Source organism: Propithecus coquereli, unplaced genomic scaffold (genome assembly GCF_000956105.1).
Source record: "Propithecus coquereli isolate 6110/MARCELLA unplaced genomic scaffold, Pcoq_1.0 Scaffold43, whole genome shotgun sequence".
Taxonomy (NCBI): Eukaryota; Metazoa; Chordata; class Mammalia; order Primates; family Indriidae; genus Propithecus; species Propithecus coquereli.
The window spans coordinates 4,407,078-4,427,345 of NW_012150063.1; the positions used below are offsets into that span (position 1 = coordinate 4,407,078).

Consider the following 20,268-nt stretch of genomic DNA (forward strand, 5'->3'; position numbering starts at 1 on the left):
TTTTCAGGGAAAGTCACCTAGTGGAAACATTGTCAAACAAAGCAGGAAAATGGGAGTTGTGTGTATGTATGACAAAAATCATTAATTGATGGATCTATCTTCTTAAAAGGGTCAGAGGCTGTATGAAGGAAGAAGAGGAAAGGAAAGTGTCTGCTGGGGACGGCAGAAAAGATTGGGGTGCTTCCTGGAGGAGGCAGTGGTGCAGATCACCTTGGCTTTAGTTCTGCCCCAAAGTAGCTATGGGGAGAGGAAAAGGAGGATGAATGCTGGATTGGGGGTACTTCCGTTTCCAACTGAATAATTTTTTTTTTTTTTTTTGAGACAGAGTCTCGCTTTGTTGCTCTGGCTAGAGTGAGTGCTGTGGCATCAGCCTAGCTCACAGCAACCTCAAACTCCTGCCTGGGCTCAAGCAATCCTTCTGCCTCAGCCTCCTGAGTAGCTGGGACTACCGGCATGCACCACCATGCCCGGCTAATTTTTTCTCTCTCTCTATATTTTTAGTTGTCCAGATAATTTCTTTCTATTTTTTGGTAGAGACGGGGTCTCACTCTTGCTCAGGCTGGTCTAGAACTCCTGACCTTGAGCGATCCACCCACATCGGCCTCCCAGAGTGCTAGGATTACAGGCGTGAGCCACCGCGCCCGGCCTCCCAACTGAATAATTATATACAGATGCTCCTCGACTTACATTGAGGCCATGTCCCAACAAACCCATCGTAAGTTGAAAATATCGTAAGTCAAAAATGCATTTAATGCACTTAACCTACCAAACATCATAGCTTAGCCTAGCCTGCCTTAAGCATGCTCAGAACACTTACATTGGCCTACAGTTGGGCAAAATCATCTAACACGAAGCGTGTTTTATAATAAAGTGTTGAATATCTCATGTAATTAACTGAATACTATACTGAAAGTGAAAAACAGAATGGTTGTGTGGGTACTCAATGTGCAGTTTCTACTCAATGCATATCTCTCTCCCACCATCATAAAGTCAAAAATCATTAAGTCGAACCATTGCAAGCCAGGGACCATCTGTAGTGTGGCTTAAGGAAGGGGATGGAGACGGTGTAGGGTGGTGGTTTGGGGCGCTGGATACAAGCATGGCTACAACAGGGTCAGTTCACTGTTCCGTATTAACACAGTGTTTTGTGACTCGGGCATCCCATTTATACTTGGAAAAACAAGTTCTTGAGAAAGCTATCAAGGGGTGTCTCCCCTTCTTCTGCCAGCTCCCAGTCACTGCCCAGAAATGGGAGGGGTATATTTTCTAGGAATTCCAAGAGGAATCCAGCATGTGGGCTGCAGCCAACTCAGTCAGACCCATATTGTCAGTCCTCCATCAACACGTGTGGCTCTGCCCTGGGCCTCTCTCCTGTGCAAGGCTCGTCCAGCCTGGCTGTGCTGGGCTGCGCTGGGCAGGGAGCTGTTTCTCGTCCCTCCCTCCTCACAGATCCATTTCTGTTTGGGAGTATGGCCTGGTGATGAACTTCTGCTTTTTGGCCCTGTTTCCTGGGTACCAAGAAGGAAAAAGAAAAAGAGAAGATATTTGTAGCCTCTCGGTTATTAGAGCCCAAGAGGGCAGGAGGGAGAAGGAAGGCGTGGAGGAAGATGGAGAGGACAGACCGAACAGGTTGATGGATGGACAAACGAGTAGGCTCTCCCTCCTCGTCCAGCAGCGGAGGTAAGAGCGGCATAAGGTGGTGTGGAATCAGAAACTTTCCTTCAAAAGAATGAGTTGTAGGTCGTTGCCTGCCATATCTTTGGAAGACTTTGGGCCCTGGTGGGAAGAACCTGTATTTGTGCCGGCCTCTGCCATCAGCCTCAGCTCCCCTTAGCAGCACAAGATCCTGCAAATCCCACTGGACTCTGCAAGCTGTGGTGGGATCAGGAATCAGGGGTGTAGCTGCAAATAGGTCAGGCTTTGTGGGGTTCCAAGGTTAGTCTTGGGGTCCATAGCCGTAACTGCCAAAAGTGTCATTTTCGGGTAGCTGAAATAATTTGGAAGGGAATTCTGCTTTTGGTCTGTCAAGGAGGGAGCTGTTTCAGAGGGCAAGGCAAGAAGGGGACTCTGCAATGAGACTCCCAAGCTGAGTGCTGTGAAGGCTGATGGAGCCCAGGCATGACCTCAGAGTTACATACGTGTGCACCACACGGTGGGCCATGTGTGCTGCTGCTTGGACTCTGGAGGCTGTGAGGCCCTCCATGCTTGGAATAGTCTGGATCTGCTGACTTGGCAAAATGGTGTGGGGGCTGGGCCACATCTGGAGAGGAGGGGGAAGGAGCCCCCAGTGACTGGGCCGCGGAGGGGCTTGCCAGCTCCGAAGCCCTGAGCTCCCCCTTCCTTCTCCCCAACCACAAGAGCAGTGTAATTCTCCTCACATTAAAAGTAAACATCTGGCAGCATCTGCAGTGCCCAAAATAAACGAAGAACTAATAGGAGGCGTTTGTAACCACAATGGGTCTTGGATGGAGAAGGAAGGGGCGATTCACGAAGTAGAAGCCAAATGGCTACTTGGGAAGCCTCAACTCATTTGTTTATTGATTGGTGACTAATTAACTGATCAGTGCACAAGCTCCTAGAAGATTCTACTGATTCAGTTTGCTATGTCCCCAGGACAGCGGAGACATCATATTGACTTTGTGGGGCCAGATAGTCCATGGTATACCAGGGACTGGGAATGATGGTCTGTCCTGGGTTGTCAGCTGTGCCTTGCTGCAAGTCCAGGGTCCAATATCCAAAGATCTGAGAATGGTGGCAAAGCCACTAGGGTCATTGCCAGGAAAAGGATCATTTTCCAGAAGCAGAGGTTGCCTCCTTTCAGGAGGGATCAGCAGCAGATATCAGTGTGAAAGAAGGTAGGACCCCTCTGAGGTCATGGTGCCAAAGGTGCTCCCAGGGATGAGAGGCAGACAGAGGTGGGGGAGCGGAGAGGAGCAGAAGAGGTGGCCACATCTGGAGGTCAGTCCTCTGGAGCTTGTCTGTGGTGCCAGACAGGGCAGTGGTATTGGAACAAACAGTGATACACACACTGACTGCTGAAGTCTGATTGACACCAAGCAGGAAACAGAGCCTAGGACTGCCTGGCACCCTCTGACAACTGTCACGGGGCTTAGGGATGAAATTGGCCGTATTCGAACAGCATCAAATTCATTCCTCGAAGCCACACTAAATGTAAGCAACAGACAGAGAAACAAATTAATACCAAGAACGTCGCCAGCTTTCACATCCTGGCAGGAGAAATGCTTCCGGTGAGGGACAGATTCACAAGCCTTCCTGATTCTGAGGCTTAATATCCTTCGTCACCCTCATCAGACAGGCAGAAGTGGTGCAGCACTGGCTGAGGAACAGGGAATGGAAGGACGTGGGGAAGTCTGGTTGCCTGAGTGCTCGGAAATCGGGCAGCTGGCTGTAACTTCAGAAACCAGTCCTGTGCCAGAGGTCACAAACTCACTGCCAACCGGCTGAATCTAGCTCGTAGACATGTTCTGTTTGGCCCACAAATGTCTCTATTTTAATTTTGAATTTGAACGAGTGGCCAAAATGCACAAATCAGGAGAGTCACAAAAAATACCCCAGGCACTGCTGTTCCCTTCCCTGCTGGATTCTATAGTCATTTGTGATTTCAACTCCTGTATTAAGCCATCAAACAGTTTTTTAGGTGTCAGAGAATTAGTGGGGCTGACCTTCTAACAGTCTAATTTACATGAAGTTTATGTAATGAAATGGGAGATTTTGGTCCTACTTTAGGTAAAAAAGATCGAGCTACTCTTTTAATACATTGAAACAATTATCTCAATAAACCATTTTTTATTAATCAAACAACATCACAACATAGATTAAAATGTTTGAAAATAAAGAAAATATGAATTCGTTTGTCATACTTGCAAAATTATGGGGTTCCGTGTACTTCCTTCCAGTTTTTTCTACGTTCATTTTTACATAGTTGCATACAAGGGTTGCATCCTGCTTTTTCATTCGACACTGTAATGTACACATTTTCTCATACTGCCGTGTAATCCTCATTTTTGTTATTCTAAATAATGGTGCAAGGAACATCTATGTGCATTTGAATCTTTCCATATTTTGAATTATTTGCTCAGAATATATTTTCAGGAGCAGCATGAATGGGCTATACAAAGACTTGAGAATGAAAGAGTTAAACCTGTAAGTTCCTAACTCGAGAAAATATCCTGTAGAAATCTCTTCATCTCAGCACATTGTTGGAGAGGCTATAGGAAAAAAAAACTCACTTTAGCATATGTGATAGGATTGTGGGTAATTAAAAAAAAAAATTTTCAGCATGTGAAGTCCATTCCAGGAATAGCACTATCTTGAGACCCAAGTCAAATAGTACTAAATGTGCTAAGCAGAGGTCTGTGTTTAAAGAAGAGACCCATTTGCTCTTAATAACTGCAGAATGCTGCATAGCTCAACGATGGAGTCAGAAGACTCCACATAGCATCAAAGCCCGCTTCAAAAAGATAGGGGAAGCCAAGGTACAAGACAAACTGTCCTTCTTAATTAAAGCATCTTTATGTCCTAAGTACAATAGTCATTTTTTAGAACAATGGCTGCCTTTAAAACTTTTTATTGATGGCAGAAAGAAAGGACTAAATAAAACCAGAGCGTTTAAAGGTAATCTATATCCCATATATAGCCTAAAGAGTGGTGTAAACAAGGTGATATGTCATAAAATGAAATGTGATACAGATAACCTAACTATTATCTTCTGCACAAGTGCAGATGAATTACAGTGCTTTCAAGCACTGGAAGGCAACGCACACTGTATATTTTGTTTTTATTTTGCACCCCCGCCCTGAGCCTCACCCTTCCACTCCTACTGCCAATAAATAAGAAGATTGACATCATGGAAGGGCAGGACCAAACAAGAGCCTTTTCCTGAGATTGAGCCCTGTGCTGGAGCTCGGAAGGCATCAGAGGGGTCTCTGGGAAGTGGCCACAAGCTATGTTTTAATGCCAGGCAAGTCAACAGAACCTCTAAGGGCGGGATTATGGAGCACTTGAGCAAACTCCACGTCCTATGGAAAGGCAGCCTGCCTTTGGTAAGAAGAAATCATGCCTCCCTAATCTACTAGAGCTTTTTGAAGGGTCAAATAAGTGTATGGATAAGGAGGAAACAGTAGACACAATGTATTTACACTTTAAAGCATCCTCTGAAAGGCGCCACACCAAAGACTGTTAAAGAAGTTGAGTCACCATGGGAATGGGGAGAATGTCTGGTGACAAATAGGGAAATGGCTTGGAGATAAGAAATAAAGGGTAAGGATAAAAAAGCCTCCCTCTGCATGGAAATGTGTTAATAGTGGGGCTCCTGCTGGGGTGCTGATGCTCCTGAGGGGACCAGGTTAACTGGCCTGTAGTGATTTGAAATGTGACCATCAAACACTTTTGCCTTCACAAGCCACATGGGGAAATCATCCTCATTGCCATATAGTCCTATCTCATATTTTGCCTTGTTGAATTTGTCTTCGTGACATCTCCAGTGACAATTGTGAGCTCCTGAAAGGGAGGAGGCATGTCTGATAGTTTGGTATTCATTACGGTGACTAGCATCCATGAACTATGTGTGGCTGGATCAGTAGAGAGAAGAGTGAGTGTGTGTCGAAATCTACTGGCTTGCCAATGATCTCGAGCTCTTCCGAGAAGGGAAATACTAACAAAGGGCTGTACGCTGCAGGAAGATGCAGGAGGCTCATGAGTGGCCGACGATGTTCAAGGCCGACAATGGGCAAGGACAGGTTGAGTAAAGCATTAGGCGAAAAGCAATTCAAATTGCACTTTGTTTTTATTATGAACTGCATAAAGAGAATATGTCTAGAAGCACACATCAGTTTTGAGAATAATAACATATAACAGCGTAAACTGCACTTTTGATGGTGACAGATTGAAAGCTCTCAATGACAGCCCAGGAAAGGATTTTGGGTCACTATAATACCGTGTTTCTCAACCTAATTTTCATTATTATCCCACATCCCCACCAAGTACTTTTTTACGTACTTCTTTCCTAATTGGTACCACCTTCCATGAAATTTTAATAGCATGGATATACTGTATATGTGCTTATGTCCTGTGGCCCTTTGGAGGGACACAAACCATTGTAATAGCTAAGATTTTTCATCTCCCACGAACCAAGTTTTGTCTCCTTGGGGGTGATAGCAGCTTTGTTGAGAATGCATGCTGCAGAGGATGCCTGAGGGTTTGTGCCTAAGGTGTTATCAATACTTCATCTGAACAGAACAATAAGTTGCTAAATATCTAAGGATGGAACTGGGAACAACAACAAAAAAAATCTTCTCTCGCCCTCCTCTCAAGCCAAACAAAGTCTCAAACGTGAAGTGGGGTGGCGTGTTCCCAATCTGCCCCTCTGCCTTAGACGGCTGACAATTACGGAGCTCACATCGAATTCCTTGGCCCTCTGCCTTCAAGCTGGGTTTGGCCTATGGAAGGCTCGGCAGGAGATTGAGGGCTAGGGAGGAAGGAGAGTGGGACAAGAGGGTATGTCCCTCCTTGTGAGGTCATCCTGTCTGGCTGGGTTCTTTAGTCACTTCTCTTCTCAAGGTGCCAACTCTACATTAGTCCTTCTGGGTTCTTCTTCCCGGTTCTGGTAAGAGCTCCCACGCCATTCTCTTGGGTAGAGATAGTAACAGCTTGGCTGCTACTGGCCCCAGGTCAGAGCCCTATCCTTTGGGGTTCCCCTGTACCCACACATTTGTAAATGTGCCTTATGAACATTCTCTGTTCCCTGTTGGAGCCCTGAATAATAGAGGGGGAGCTCTTAACACTGCACCTCAGGAGAGACTTCCTAGAGCTGGAATGAGGCCAGAGGAGGGCAAGTGAGAGGATGTAGGGGCTGGTTGGGATAGGGCAGGATGACAAGGGCTCACAGAAAAAAAGGGTCCTGAAAAAAAAGAGGAGGCTTGCAGAGGCCTTGAATGGAAGGGGGTGGGAGAAGGAACTTCCCCTAAACACGGTTGTAGGAAGCCTCTAGAGCTTGAGAGGTAATTTTAAGAAATATCTTGGTCCGTCTCCTTCACATAGTTGGGACTGATGTAGCCCTTTCTGCACCTAAAGAGGTAGCATTGGCTGGAATTCACAGGGAGGTGAACAGGGAAGAATAAAAGTCCTCCACAATGGACCTCAAAGAGGTCCTTAAAGGTTAGGCTCTTTGGGGACATCCTCACTCTTGTGGGATGATGCCAGAGAGGTGAACCTGGTCTGCTAAAATTGCCCAGTGGGCATTCCATCAGAGGCAGAGTTTGGGCCTGGGAATCCTTCCTAGGGGAGTGGTGGGTGTGAGTGGACCTGCGCACATAAAGGTGCCCAGGGCTGGCCTGTAGCTGGCAGTGGCGCAGCCCCTCCTCCAAGCAAACCAAGTAGTCTCACGTTCTCAGTCCACCAAGTCTGCTTTCCCAGCTCTGCCCCCGGGAGCAGGGGGCTACCAAGTCTTACACACTCAGGGCTCCAGAAGCCACAGAGTGAAAGCCAGAAGCTGTTGTCATGGATGGGGGGTGGGTGGGCACATTATCCCCGAGGCCTCCTAATCCCATTTTCTGCTTTCATGTTAATCCTCTTCCTCCTTCTGTCTACCACACACTGAACTCCCAGGGCACTGACCCAGAGAGCCGGCCCCACCTCCCCAGGGCGACAGCCTTGCTCCCTGTTGTGGGAGCTGGAGGGGTGGGGCAGTCTGACCCGTGCCTTGGTCCTCCCCAGTTGACCTGGATGTTCTTCCAGGCCAGGCCCTGGGTGAACAGTGAGGGCTCAGCTCATGAATAACAATAACAATGACAGTATCAGCCAGCATTTCCTGAGCGCTTGCCCTTTGCTGACGCTGGCTGAGACCTTTACGTACATCATTTCATTCAATTCCCATTAGGCTCCTGTGAAGCGGATTATTCACCTGAAATTTGCAGATGAGGAAACAGGCTTGAGGGTGCTATCATGACCCAGATCACACTGAACAGAAAGCATAACTATCCAGGATTCCTGCCCAACTCAGGCTGGCTCCAGAGCCTTTTGGGGAACTGCCAGGCACCTGCCCCTCCCGTGTTGCTTACTATTATACTTCCCCAACACTGGAAAGGACCCCCGCCGCCAGCTTCCCTCCTCTGGCACACATCACCTGAGGCTTCAGTTGGGTGAATATATTTCTTCCATCCACTACCCCTGGGGATCACTGGCCTTGCAGTGGAGTAAAAAGAACGTAGGCTTTGGGTGGGGAGGGGAGGTGGGATATGGTTCTGGCTTCCGTAGGAAGGGGCACAAAATGCACCCAGGAGGTGAAAGTTCTCCCGGGAGACAGGTGGCTTCAGGTAAGCTGCTATCTGGGAGAGGAATGATTTGGCCTCAGGCTTTTGCTCACTGTCCCCTTTCTTTCTGAGCACTCTATCACCTCTCCATCCCTCAGTGGCGAATGTCTTTCTCTCTACTCTGCAGGACTGAGCCTGGCCATTTTTGCCCCTAGAAATAGGTTTTGAGGCAAGGCTCACTCATGGAAGAAGTTGTCCACCAGCCAACTGCGAGTGAGTCTCTCTAAAAAGATTTTATGCCCTTCAGACCTCCATCTTAGCTTGTTACACACTCAAAGTAAGGAGGAGCTGCCCTAACTCTGACTTAGATTCCTCTTGCTGCAATTCTCCGCTCCTGGAGGCAGCACATGGCACTGAACAGAGGGCACACGCTTTGAGTTAGGGCTGCATTTAAATGCTCACTAAATCACTTGGCAGCTGTGACCTGGGCTTCAGTTTTCAGGTCTATAAAATTGGAATAATTGCAGCTTGCCGAGGCCAGAGCTTGGCCCTCTGTTAAGCGTCACTTCCCTCTGCGCCTCTCCAGGGGCTGGGGAGCCCTCGTCTGGAAACCTTTCAAAGCCCAGAAGACAGTGCTTGGTTCATCTTCAGCTTTCTTCTTCCCCACTGAGTCATGCAATTCCTGGGCCCTGTGGTCCTTTCTGCTGATTATAACTGGGTCTTTGTGTCCTTCTGGACTGCGCAGACCTCGCAGACTTCCCGTCCCAGCCCTCTTCCCTCAGGTTCTCATCAGTTCTGGCACCTTCTTGGGCCCAGTGTGGAGACGGGGTTCCTCCTGTCCTCAGACGCCACAGGCTGGATGGCAGTGGAGAGTGATAGAGGCCAGGGTCATATCTGGCCCTGGATGGCACCGGGTGGGCTGTGTGTGTTGCAGCGAGAGAGTTCAGCTGGGGAAAGAGGCCCAGAGGCTGCTGGAAGCCGAGGACCTCCTTGGAGGGATGAGTTTTGAGGGTGGTGTGCGCGGGCAGGATTTGGCTGGGTTGAGTCATGGTGTGAGGCTCGGTGGAGCCCCAACTTCCCCAGCCACCCACAATCGCCAAGCCCAGACACCAGAGCCAAGATGTGTGGTGTGTGGGTTGGCGATGGTGACGGTGAGCTGCAGCCTTGACGGTCAGGGCCACGTCCATGATGAGGACTCCAGAGCTAATATCAGCTTCTCAATCACTTAGAACTACAATGACATCTTGTATGTGAGAAATGACAACAGCAACCTCTCCTCTGTTGAGGAGAAATCAGATTCTGGGTTAAAGTTTGGTTACTCTTTTCAAAGCCCTCAAAGGTTTGTGACCTTTGAGAATATTCTAGAAGTAGAATGGTGTACAGAAGAGGGGATGTGGGTTTCACGTCGGAAGACGTGTAATCACGGGGGGGCTCTCTCTGGCCTCAGTGTGATCTTGAACCCTCAGGTCTCTGCTTTTGCTCTGGGCTTCCATACATTCCCAAACCCTTCCTCCTAAAGTCCAGAAAGTGGGGGCTGGTCATTCTACCGTTCCTCCTTTCTCCCCACTCGCCATGTATTTCCTGTTCAGAGAGAGGCTCAGAAAGAGAGCCCGTGACTTTGTAGTGGGCAGTGGTGATGATGGCCAAGTCCAATTCTGTGTGGAGGCAAGGCTGACCCACCTGGAGGTCATTTGCAGTTCCCCATAACTCCTTCCTGAACTATTTCTCCACCAGCTAACTGAGGTGGCTGATATGCCACCACGAGGATGTCACTCCTTTAGGTTAGGGCTTTATATGTAAGAAGCCAGGATGTGTAAAAATGACAACCTCCTGGGGGAAAGGGAGCCCCAGGTCAGGACATGATACAGAGGGCCAAGAGGGGAGGTGGGCACCCTGGGAGTAGGGCCTCAAAACACACTTTGGTGACTTCAGTGTTTGCTACTGAGCTTTCACTCACCATCCCCATGACACACACATACCCACAAAAATATACCAAAGACCAATAAGTGGAGGACCAATAAGTGACTGCCCAAGAAACCATGTGTCTGGGAAAGAGTTTTTGCTGTGAAACGTCATTTTATTAATTGATTTTTTTTTTTTTTACAAAAATAAACAATTTAATGAACAAGAAGTACAAAAGCTTCTGGATATACAAACTCCAGGAGCGGGGAGAGCCTGGTTTTGGCTGCGTTGTGGCTTTCACTGAAAGCAAATGAGGCAGAAAGGCCCCGGCCCCACCCCCACCCCAGGTCCTGGCTCAAACTGCAGCCTGCTCCCCCACCCCGTCTTGGCTCACGCTGAGGGGCGCACCTCTGCCCCAGCCCTGGGCTGGCCCGGGAGCGCCCCCTGTCGGGGGTCCAGAGGCAGCCTCTCCAGGTACAGAAGCACCCACACGCTGGAGCATCTCCCGGCCACGTCTCCTGTCTAGAGATAAGCTGAGAGGACACTCTGTGACCGATTGTCCTCACACGGCCCCCCGCCTGCTGTGGCCTGTGCAGCAGCAGCAGCAGCAGCAGGGCTTTGGCTACATTCTCACACTATGAACAGTGATGGGGCTGCCCGTGGAACCGGCCCCGTGAGCGGCACAGCCCCCAGCGGGGGAGACTAGCCTGAGCCTTGCTCACAGCCCAGAGGGTTACGGAGGCAGTCAGCCCCCGTGATTCCTGGCCTTGGAGCCAGCAGTCCCATCCCTAGGCTGGTAAACTCACATTTTAACATTTCGCATTATTGCACGTTTGTCCTGGTCACATCCGTCTGTCTGGGATGTCAGCCTTGTCTGCAGGGGTTCCCAGGTGACATGCAGCACTGCCAGTGCAAGTCACTCCCTCCACAGGCAAGCCCAGCTGGCGAGAGGGATCGGCTGGTCAGCTGAGTCCTCAGACAGGTCAGCCAGAGGCCTTCACATACGTGGTCTTGTTGGGATCAGCGACCACTTGGCTCCATCCGGCCTTGAAAAAGACCAGCTGCCGACCTGGGGGCAGAGGTGAGGGGTAACAGGACTGTTTCTCTCCCTGGAGATAGGGCCATTCTCCCTAATGCCAGTGCCTTGAGGACACATACTTCTCTCTCATTATCTCAGCCTCCCCTCTGCCTTCTGTCAATCTCCTTCCCCCTGGAGAAGTCCGGCCACCTCCCTGAGGATGCCTTCTCCCACTCGCTCACCTGTCCAGGTGGTCTGGTTGGTGACCACAAAGGCCTGGCACTGGGCATGGCTCTCACAGATGTCCACAGCCTCAGCCAGGCTGAACACTGAAAGGAGGCAGCTACCATGATGGTAGGACGGCCAGCAGCGGTAGTCTTCCCGGGGGATGGTGCTGTCTGGGATGCGCCGGTATTCTGTGGGTTAGGGATTGAGCAAAATGAGAACTGCACAAGCCCGGGGATGAGGGCTGGGGCCACTTTTGGAAAAGGGGAGTAAGACTCATTTCCTAGGTGAAAGGTGAAGTCCGGCCCAGTCTCCCTAGCATGGAGATGAAGGCAGCCACTGCCGTTGAAACTGGGCTGATCACGCAGTAAAGGCAGAGCACAGACTCAGTTTTTAGGAGATGCACATCTCCCAAACCTAGTGCACGCAGCTGGTTTGGGCAGTACAATGTCGCAGGCACATGCATGGGACAGACACACACACAGAGCCACCAGCTGTCCAGGCTGACTGCTGAGGTCAGAACATTTTAGACAGAGCCAGGCTTCTCAAACTTCAGTGTGCATGTGAGTCACCAAGGCGTCGGGTTAAAATGCAGGTTCTGATTTAGTTGGTCTGGGGTGGAACCTGAGATTCTGCATTTCTAACCAGCTTCCAGTGTGGTCTGCAGACCACATTTTGAGTGGCAAGGGTTCACGGCACCCCTCATTCACACTTTTTCCTGATATTTCGGAGAGAGGTTAGCCAAGCTCCTCAGATAGGCCTGCGGGGACAGACAGGGAGCTTTGAAGTAAAGAGGCATGCGAATGGACTAAAATGCAAAAAATCCGCGGCTAGAGTGGCCAGAGGCTAGAAGAAGAATTGAGATCTCATTATACTGAGAGAGCATCAGAGGCTCTGAAAACCCAAGACCAGGATGCTGCTTAGTTGTAGGCCTCTTGTTCACCCCAGTCTTTCCCATTGCCTGGGGAGCCCCAGCTCCGGACTGATAATGCAGAAGCTCTGGGCCCCTGGCCACCCCACCCTCCTGTCTCCTTCTCCTACTAGGGACTAGACCAAAGTCCAGGGCTGGCTGTGATTTATAGCCCCATAAACTGCGTCCTCAGGGACAGAGCCAGCCATTGTTCACCTCGTTAAACTTTATTTACAGGGCTAACGAGGGCTCCCCCACCCCTAAGACTGGCCAGGGCTCCTTGAATATGGAGGCTGCCCACCCCTCGCCCCCTGCCAACCACAGCTACACCCAGGGCTTCAGTGGAGGGACCACAGCCTGTAACCGGTGGCTAGAATTCACCCCCTGCCCTGGGGTTTCTTGGCTGGTTTCAGTGGGGAGCCCCCCTCTACCTCCAGCTGCTTTCCTAGCCCCAGGAGGCTAGAGGAAGGAAAGAGAGCAAACATATATTGTGTTCCAGCTGTGAACAGGAACTGCTCTAATTGCTTTCACACATTCACTTGGTGTTTAATCTCGATAAGAATTTTGTGAGGTGGGTCATATTGAACCCAATTCGCAGTTGAGGAAAGTGAGGCTCAAGGGACAACTTGCTCAAAGTCACACAGCTAGTACATGGTGGGGTTTGGGGCCATCCATAAGAGGGGTGTCAACACCCACCCACCAGTTCATGCAGAATTATAGTTGTTCTAGCTCAGCTAGAGAAGGGACCTCAAAGTGAAGGTTGAACAGCCAGTGGTTTCTCCATTATTCCATGTGAGCCCTTAGAGTGGCCTTTGGAGACAAGGGTCTCCAGAAGGAGGGTGAGCCACTTAGCCCAATTATGGGGTCACTCACCCTCCCACCTGCTCCCCTCCACCTCCCCAGGGCCTGGGTCCCTGTTGGGGCTACTCACCAGTGCTGCTTGTCGTGGAGTTCTGCAGATACTGCCCACTCCGGTACAGGTGCAGCACCTTCTCCAACTGGGTCAGGGTCTCGTCCACCCCCCAGGTGAGCTCTCCTGCAGAGCACAGTGGGGCTAAGACAGGGTGCCTGGGCTCCCACTCCTCCCCTATGCAGGGAGTCAGCTGCCTCCCCCTCTTCCCCTCAGGAGCCTGGGCCCAGATGACTGGCGGGCTGGGGAGGGTGGCTCGTTGCAGAACGGGAAATGATGCTTTCTGGACCCTGTGCTGCCCTGGGTCATTCTTGTCCCCACTGGTGCTGGGGAAGGGGGAGGTGACGGGAAGCAGACAAGCCCTGGAGACCTCACCTGTGGCATTGACAATGCTGTCCAGCAGAGGCCGTAGTGAGGGAGGGGCGCTGTGGGGTAGGAGGTATGTGAAGAAAAACCTGTGGCAGAGAGAAACCAGGGGATCAGGGCTCCGGCCTTTGGGGACAGAGCCTTCCTCTATCCCACCCTGGCCAGGGAGCCTGATCCCTCAGGCCTGGCAACCAGGCACACCCCCAGGGTGCACCGTGGTCTCCAGAGATTCGGGGAAAGGGTCTAGGCACGTGCTAAGACCACAACTAACTTCATACCAAACTGAAACCTGATGTCCGTCTTCCCCATCATTCCCTAGGACCTGCCCACCTCCCAGCCCGACATTATCCCCTGACTGACCCCCATTGTCAGAGCTGCCCCCTGCCTGGGGCCCGATGGGGAGCTTCCCGGAGGTCAAGGGCCAGAGTGGGAAGGGAAAGTGCCAGTACCACCAGCCCTAGGCGCTGAGCCTAACACTATTTTAAGAAGCCTCCAGCTGCCACCCCCGAATCCAGATTCTCCTTGGAGCTGTCTATTTTTAGCCTCACCGTCAAAAGCCTGAATGTTCCCTTCTAGACTGGGTGGAAGCCTTTCCTCGCCCCATGACTCCACTGGTGGAGGCTGAGTCTCCCTGCCTCCTGGACCCCATGCCGGCTCTCTCCCTGCCACGCCCTCCTGGGCCCCTCTCCCTCGTGGAGTTCCTGAGTGGGGGTGCAGGTCACCTGTAGGCATTGTAGAGGTTGCGCTTCTCGTTCATGCCCTCACACCAGCCCTGGGCTGAGCAGGGTAGCGTGAAGTTCCTGGCTGGAAACTCGAGGATGCAGTCGGTGCTGCTTGTACACGGTGTCTCCTCCACACGCGCATCATCCAGGTCTGTCACCTTCAGCTCCCCATCCACCAGCACAAACTGTCGAGGACGGAAGTCCAGCAGAGTGACCGAGCCCAGCGGGGAGTGGGCCAGGTGGTGGAGGAGACGACCCAGGCTCAGGCAGATCTGGGGGCAGACAAAAAGGCTGCTGGCTGCTGTGGGTGGGGACCCCAGGGTGCCCTCCTTTGGGACTCTGGACTTAGCTCAGGGCTTGGCCTTTGTCTTCTATAGGCCCCAGTGCTCAGTAGAGGCTGAAGCCAGGAGCCTTACAGAGGAGGATTTTTGATTAACCCTTGGCTGGCCCGACCCTGCAAATAATGTGGAGAGGGTAGGCAACTGCAGCAGGAGGTTTGGAGATAATGAATCCATTCCCTGAAGCCGTCTCTCGAGCGTGGTCTTAGTTCAGTATATGGAAACAGAGGGAGGATCGAGATGACCTTAAGGTTTTTTCTAGTCCTAGGACACCGGCCCTCCTGCAGCCAGGCCGAGTGTGTGAGTGTTTATGTGTGCGAGGGGAGGGGTGAGGAGAACAAGAGCGCAGAATGCCAGGGTCCTCCATGTCTGGCTTCTTTTTTTAACCCTTTGGCTGATGGCCGAGTCAGCCTGTGTTCTTTCCTTCCCTCCCTCTCCCTTGGCTGAGCAGTCCAGGCTGCTCTGGAGAACTGACCTTCTAAGGGAGAACCATCCCAGCAGGGAGCCCGGCCGGAGCCCTCCCCCCACTCACCCGGAATCGATCCTCCCAGGAAGTCTGCAGCAGCTGGATCATTTCCACAGGGGCGCCCAGCTCCGTGATGGTGGTCAGGGTGTCCGGGATGTCCTCGCTGTCCTGGTAGCAGTAGCCATACAGCTGGGGGAAGCCCAGGGCAGGTCATTAGGTCACAGGGTGGGGGCAGGGACAGAGAGGGGCTGGACTGCCAGATGGCCCCTCCCTCTGCTCCCCACCATCCTTAGGCCTTTGCCTCAGCCCAGGCCAGAAGAGAATAGCAGCGTTGCCTGGGAAGCCTAACCTCTCTTCCCTGCAGCCAGAGTTCTTGCTGGCTGCATCACCCTCACCTCTTGCCACTCAGGTAAATGGGTAGGTCTGGCCACCATGTGTTAACCACGTCCCAGGTTCCATGCTAAATGCTCTACATGGATCACTCCATTCTTGTAATAACCCCAATGGGCACTGTGGGTACTATTATTATCTTCAGTTTCAGGTGAGAAAACTGACTCAGAGAGGTTAAGTTGCTTGCATAAAATCACACAGCTAATAAACTCAGGAGCTAGGATTTGAATTGATGCCACTTGGTTTCCATAACCTGATTCTTTCCAGGAATACTGTTTGCTAATACCCAGGCCAGCAAAGGATTATTAAGCCTCCTCCCCTACTCCACTCCTTGTCTATTCCTCATCATTTCCACTTTCTGGCAGCTTCAATTTTTCTCTGCTCGGGTCTTGTGGGAGGAAAAGCAAGCTCCTTCAGGATTGGTAACAGGTGTTGACAAGAACAAAGTAAGGGCACATCGCTGGGCGTTCTTTGCATATGTGGGTGGGTGATGTGTGTCAAAGGGTGGTGAGTGATGGCTCCCAGGGGGTATCAGTTCTTCGGGGGCAGGGTCACAAGGGACTGTCCGCTCTATATCATCTGGTGGAGGGGCTGGGTACTGCCCTGTCAGTCAGGGACTTCCGGGAGGCACAGCCTGACTTTGTCGCTACCACCTAAACCAGCATCCACACTCCACAGCAGTGAGGGGGTTCCAATGGTGCTCAGAACAACCAGCGCCCTCTGCTACGAAACACAAAGGCTGAGTTGTACAGGTTGGACTGGGGAGAGAGGAAGCTACAAAGTGGAGGGGTGGGGGGCGCCGAGCCCACAGGTGAGATGCCCCTGCACACTGCTGCCCTCATGCCATCACTCGCACTGTGACCAGCGCCACTCCAGGCGGCATGTGCCCCCTTCCCACCCCAGCACTGCCCCTTCACTCCCCCCTCCCTGGAGCCAGCCACCCCAGTCCGCTCTTGGGCTGTGACTTGGGGGGGCCTGGGACAGTCCCTGGCACCCTGTTCTTCCCTCTCTCTCCACACCCCCATCAGTCCAGGGAGGCCTCAGACCCCGGTGGGGTGGGGGGAAGGTAGGGGGAGCAGCCCTGGGGCCTGGTTCTCATTTTCTTGCCCAGAGTCTGAGCCTTTGTGGGAAACTTCTGACGGTTATTAAACACCCGGAGGTCGTTAAATGCGCTGTTAACGAGGTATTAATCAACACCCCTCAGGAAAAAATAAAAAGACACCATTAACCCCCCCCAGGAAGCGTGTGGCTGAGCATTTCAGTCACATCTTTTGTTCGTTTGGGAGAAGAAATATCCTCTAGTGCAGCCAGAATCTGGGCCCAAGCAGGCCTGGGGGCCCATCTGAGGCTGGAGGCCCCAGGATGACGGGAGAGGTGGGGGGAGGGAAGACCCTGTGCCCTTTGACCCTGGACTATAGAGGCATCTGTCACGTGAGGGAATGTGTGCGCGTGTGTGTTGGGCTGGGGAGGGGGTCACAGAAGAGGGATAGAGAGATCTCACCCAGAGCAAGCGCTGAGAGGGGCAGAGCAGGACCTGCTACCCTGGGCATCTTCCACTGGAACCCACAGCACCAGCTCTGGGCTGCTTGGAGACTGGGAGCGGGCCTGGGGGGCCTGTGTGACTAGGAGCTCTAGAAACGTTCTCTGGCTCCTCCCCAGTTCAGCAAACAAACGGTTTTGAAATTTTAAATGACTAAGAGGTATTAAAACAACATTATTTCTGGTTACTTTCACACCCACACTGAAGCCTTCCGAACAGGAAGACCCCGCCGTGGGCTTCCCTGCCAGCAGAGAAGGCAGTGCCGAGGGCCCCAGAGGGAAACTGGCCTGGGGGAGTGGGGGAGACTCACCCCCAAAGCACTAGTGGACCCCTAAACACACACGAATGGACCCTGCTTTTCACTTTTCCCAGAAAAAAAGGACCTGGGACCCTCTCTACCTTAGCAACCCTTATGCCCTGGGGCAGCTAACTCCACTCTCTGACCTTCCAAGAACCACACAGCCAACCCCAGACAGAACCAGTCTCGGTTTGGTGAGGGAATGGGTGAAAACTACTCAGCTGTAAGTTTTTTCTTTGGAGCCTTCGAAATTGGGCTGGGGGTCTGACATTACAGGGGAGGACCATACTGTGATATATGTATACAGGGTTAGCTGGATGCTTGTCAGGAAATTTGGGTGGGGATAGTGACAGAGGGAGAAGCGCCTTAAGAGATAGGAAAGCACATCACGCATCAAACCTGTCCTAAAGGAAGGGGGAGTTGAGTCAATTAACTAACACTTAACGTCCTACTAAGTCACTCAAGACCTCTCCACCCCCTCGGAATCTGGCTGACACCCCAGGGTTTTCAAAAAGCTCCCAAGAGCCCCTGGGAATCGGAGAGAGCAAGATCCTCCCAGTTAGAATGGCCACGTAACCAGCTGCTCACTCCCTGAAGCTCCTGACACAGTGTCAGCCATGCAGCCAGGCATAACAGCACACAACCACCGGCTCTCCCGCCTCGTGAGACCAGTTCAGGGTCCAGGACCCTGTCACAAGTGTCTGACCAGGGTGGGAGTATTGTGAGGGAGACTGGGAGCCAGCAGGGGTGTAAATAGCTCTCTGGCCTCTCCCTCCTATTCTGCAATGCCCACCCACCCCTCCACTCCTGAGGAAAGGAGGGAGGGACTCCTGGATCACCAGTCAGTTCTGCTGGCTGCAGAAAGGTTAGTTTGAGAGGGCCAGGAGGTGGAAGTTGTGGGCAAGGTTCAGCCGTTGGGGAGTCTGCACACACCCTGTGTTCGCTGGGCCAAGAGCAGTCAGGGATTCCCCTCTCTGTCTGCTCAGACATGTGCAAAGGGAACAGTTTGTCTACGTTTATTAAAAGGATTTGTTCTGTAAAATTTGGATTCAGTCAAAAGGCCGCACTCAAGGATCCAGAAGGCCACATGTGGCCCCAAGGCTGCAGGTTCCCTACCCCTGAATCCTACGATGGAGACTTGGGAGAGAGAAACTGGGATGCTAGGGCTGTGTTGGGATTGTGAAAGGCCCACTTTAAGTCTAGCTTGGTGGGGGAGGGTCAACGTGGCCATCTCATTTCTCCTGTCTGCCCCCCAGTGAACAGGGGAGGCAGAGTCCCATTTAGCAGGAACCTGGGCATCTGGCTTTCCCAACCTTCCAGCCTCTTGGCCGTATTTGCTCTGACAGTGTATAGACCCTCAAGGCCTCAGTCAATCCACCAAGCTAAGGCCCTGAGGCTTCCTCAGTGGTTCAAGGACCCACATCAAGGCCTGGGGAACCCCAAGGTCACTTCTGGGAAGGGCTGTGCATTTTCTGGCCTACTCCCCTTCCTGTGGCTTCTGGGTGGGGCTGGGGGTGGGGGACTCTTTGGGAATTAAGCCTGACACGTGGTCTCTTTCCAACCCTTCCCAACCCCACTGCTGTCCAACCGCATCTTCAAAGCCAGACAAGTCACTGGCAGTTGAGAGAAGGGGGGGTTTGGATTCCATAAAGATGGGGGATCCTATCACTGCAGCTGGTATTCTGACTCAGGTGTCTGGGCTTGGGGTCATTTTGGCTTGGAGTAACATCCCTGGCGTCCAACACCCTAGCTCCAGCCAGCAGCAGGGTCCTAAGTCTTATCAGACTGCCCCATCCCCTGAGTTTTGGGACCTTCTGTCCTGGCTTGGCTTTAAGGGATGTGTGGAAGTTGAGAAACCCGAGTACCTTGGTAAAGGGATGCCCACCCACAAGCGAGAGGCAGGGTGGTGCAGTGGGAAGCGCCACGGTCCACGTTCTGCGCCTAGCTTAGCCTAGGCGCAGTCCTGGGCACTCTGTTTCTTTATCTCCCAGCCAACACCCTCACCCCCGCATCCCCAGACTGTACCTGCAGCACGTTGGGGTGCCGCAGCCGCTCCAGCAGCACCATCTCCTTGAGCAGCTTGTGGGCCGCCAGCCGATAGCAGCCCCTCCGTACCCCGAACTCGCGCACGCAGCTACCCAGATCGTGGCCGCTGAAGTCCACCGCCTTGAGCGCCACCGCGGCGCCACCGGGCAGGCGGACCCGGTACACGGCCTTGGTGTAGCCTGAGCCCACGTACTGCGCGCCGGACACGTTGCGGAGCGCGGCGCAGCCCAGGCGCCGGCCCGGGCCAGGGGAGCCCGGGCCGGGAGCCGGGGGCCAGCCTGGGACGCCGTCGGGCAGGGGCCGGGCCCGCAGGGGCCGGGGACGCTGCAGGCCCGGCCCGCCCGGAGCGAGGTCCATCAAGCGCCGCCGCTCCGGCCGGCCAGCCCCGGGCCCGGGTCCCCCGCGGGAATAGCGCTGCACCTCCTCGTAGCGCGCCCGGATCTGCCTGGCCAGCTCCCCTCGGCCCCCGCGACGGCCCGGGCCCGGGGCCGGCGACGGCCCAGGGGACTGGCCTGGCCGCGGGGGCTCCGAGCCCGGAGCGAAGAGCACGTTGAGGACGGAGCCCAGCAGGAAGGAGGCGCAGAAACCCACGGCCACGGCCGCCCGCCGGCGCCGCATCGCTCCCCTCCCCCCGGCCGGCCGGCCCCGCGCGGCTCCCCGGCCCCGGCCTCGGGCGGCTCAGGCTCCGAGGCAGCTCCGCTCTGCGCCCCGCCGGCCCCCTGCCCAGCCCGCGCGCATGGCCCCGCCGGCCCCGACCTCGGCCCCTCGCGGGCGACACATCGGCCTGACACTTGCCTCCCTCCCGCCCTGCCCCCGCTGCTTATAAGGCCCGGAGCCGCCCCCGCCCCCTCCGCCTCCGCCTCCCAG

General features: G+C 53.1%; 1 protein-coding gene across 1 annotated transcript; it reads right to left on the minus strand.

Moving 5' to 3' along the window:
* Positions 1-10,318: 10,318 nt before the first annotated feature.
* PKDCC (protein kinase domain containing, cytoplasmic) lies at positions 10,319-20,035 on the minus strand. Its single transcript, XM_012653874.1, has 7 exons — positions 19,381-20,035; positions 15,194-15,316; positions 14,324-14,595; positions 13,611-13,690; positions 13,257-13,361; positions 11,433-11,606; positions 10,319-11,241 (listed from the first exon to the last, which is right to left on the minus strand). Exons 1-7 carry the CDS (start codon positions 20,017-20,019, stop codon positions 11,156-11,158), a joined length of 1,479 nt encoding a protein of 492 aa, XP_012509328.1. The 5' UTR covers positions 20,020-20,035; the 3' UTR covers positions 10,319-11,155.
* Positions 20,036-20,268: the final 233 nt, after the last annotated feature.

Excerpts from the sequence above, each read along its gene's own strand:
- PKDCC (XM_012653874.1), bottom strand. The coding sequence starts at position 20,019 with ATGCGGCGCCGGCGGGCGGCCGTGGCCGTGGGTTTCTGCGCCTCCTTC. Across the intron at positions 13,691-14,323 it reads AACCTCTACAATGCCTACAG|GTTTTTCTTCACATACCTCC; the intron begins GTGACCTGCACC and ends TCTCTGCCACAG. Across the intron at positions 11,607-13,256 it reads CTCCACGACAAGCAGCACTG|AATACCGGCGCATCCCAGAC; the intron begins GTGAGTAGCCCC and ends CCTAACCCACAG.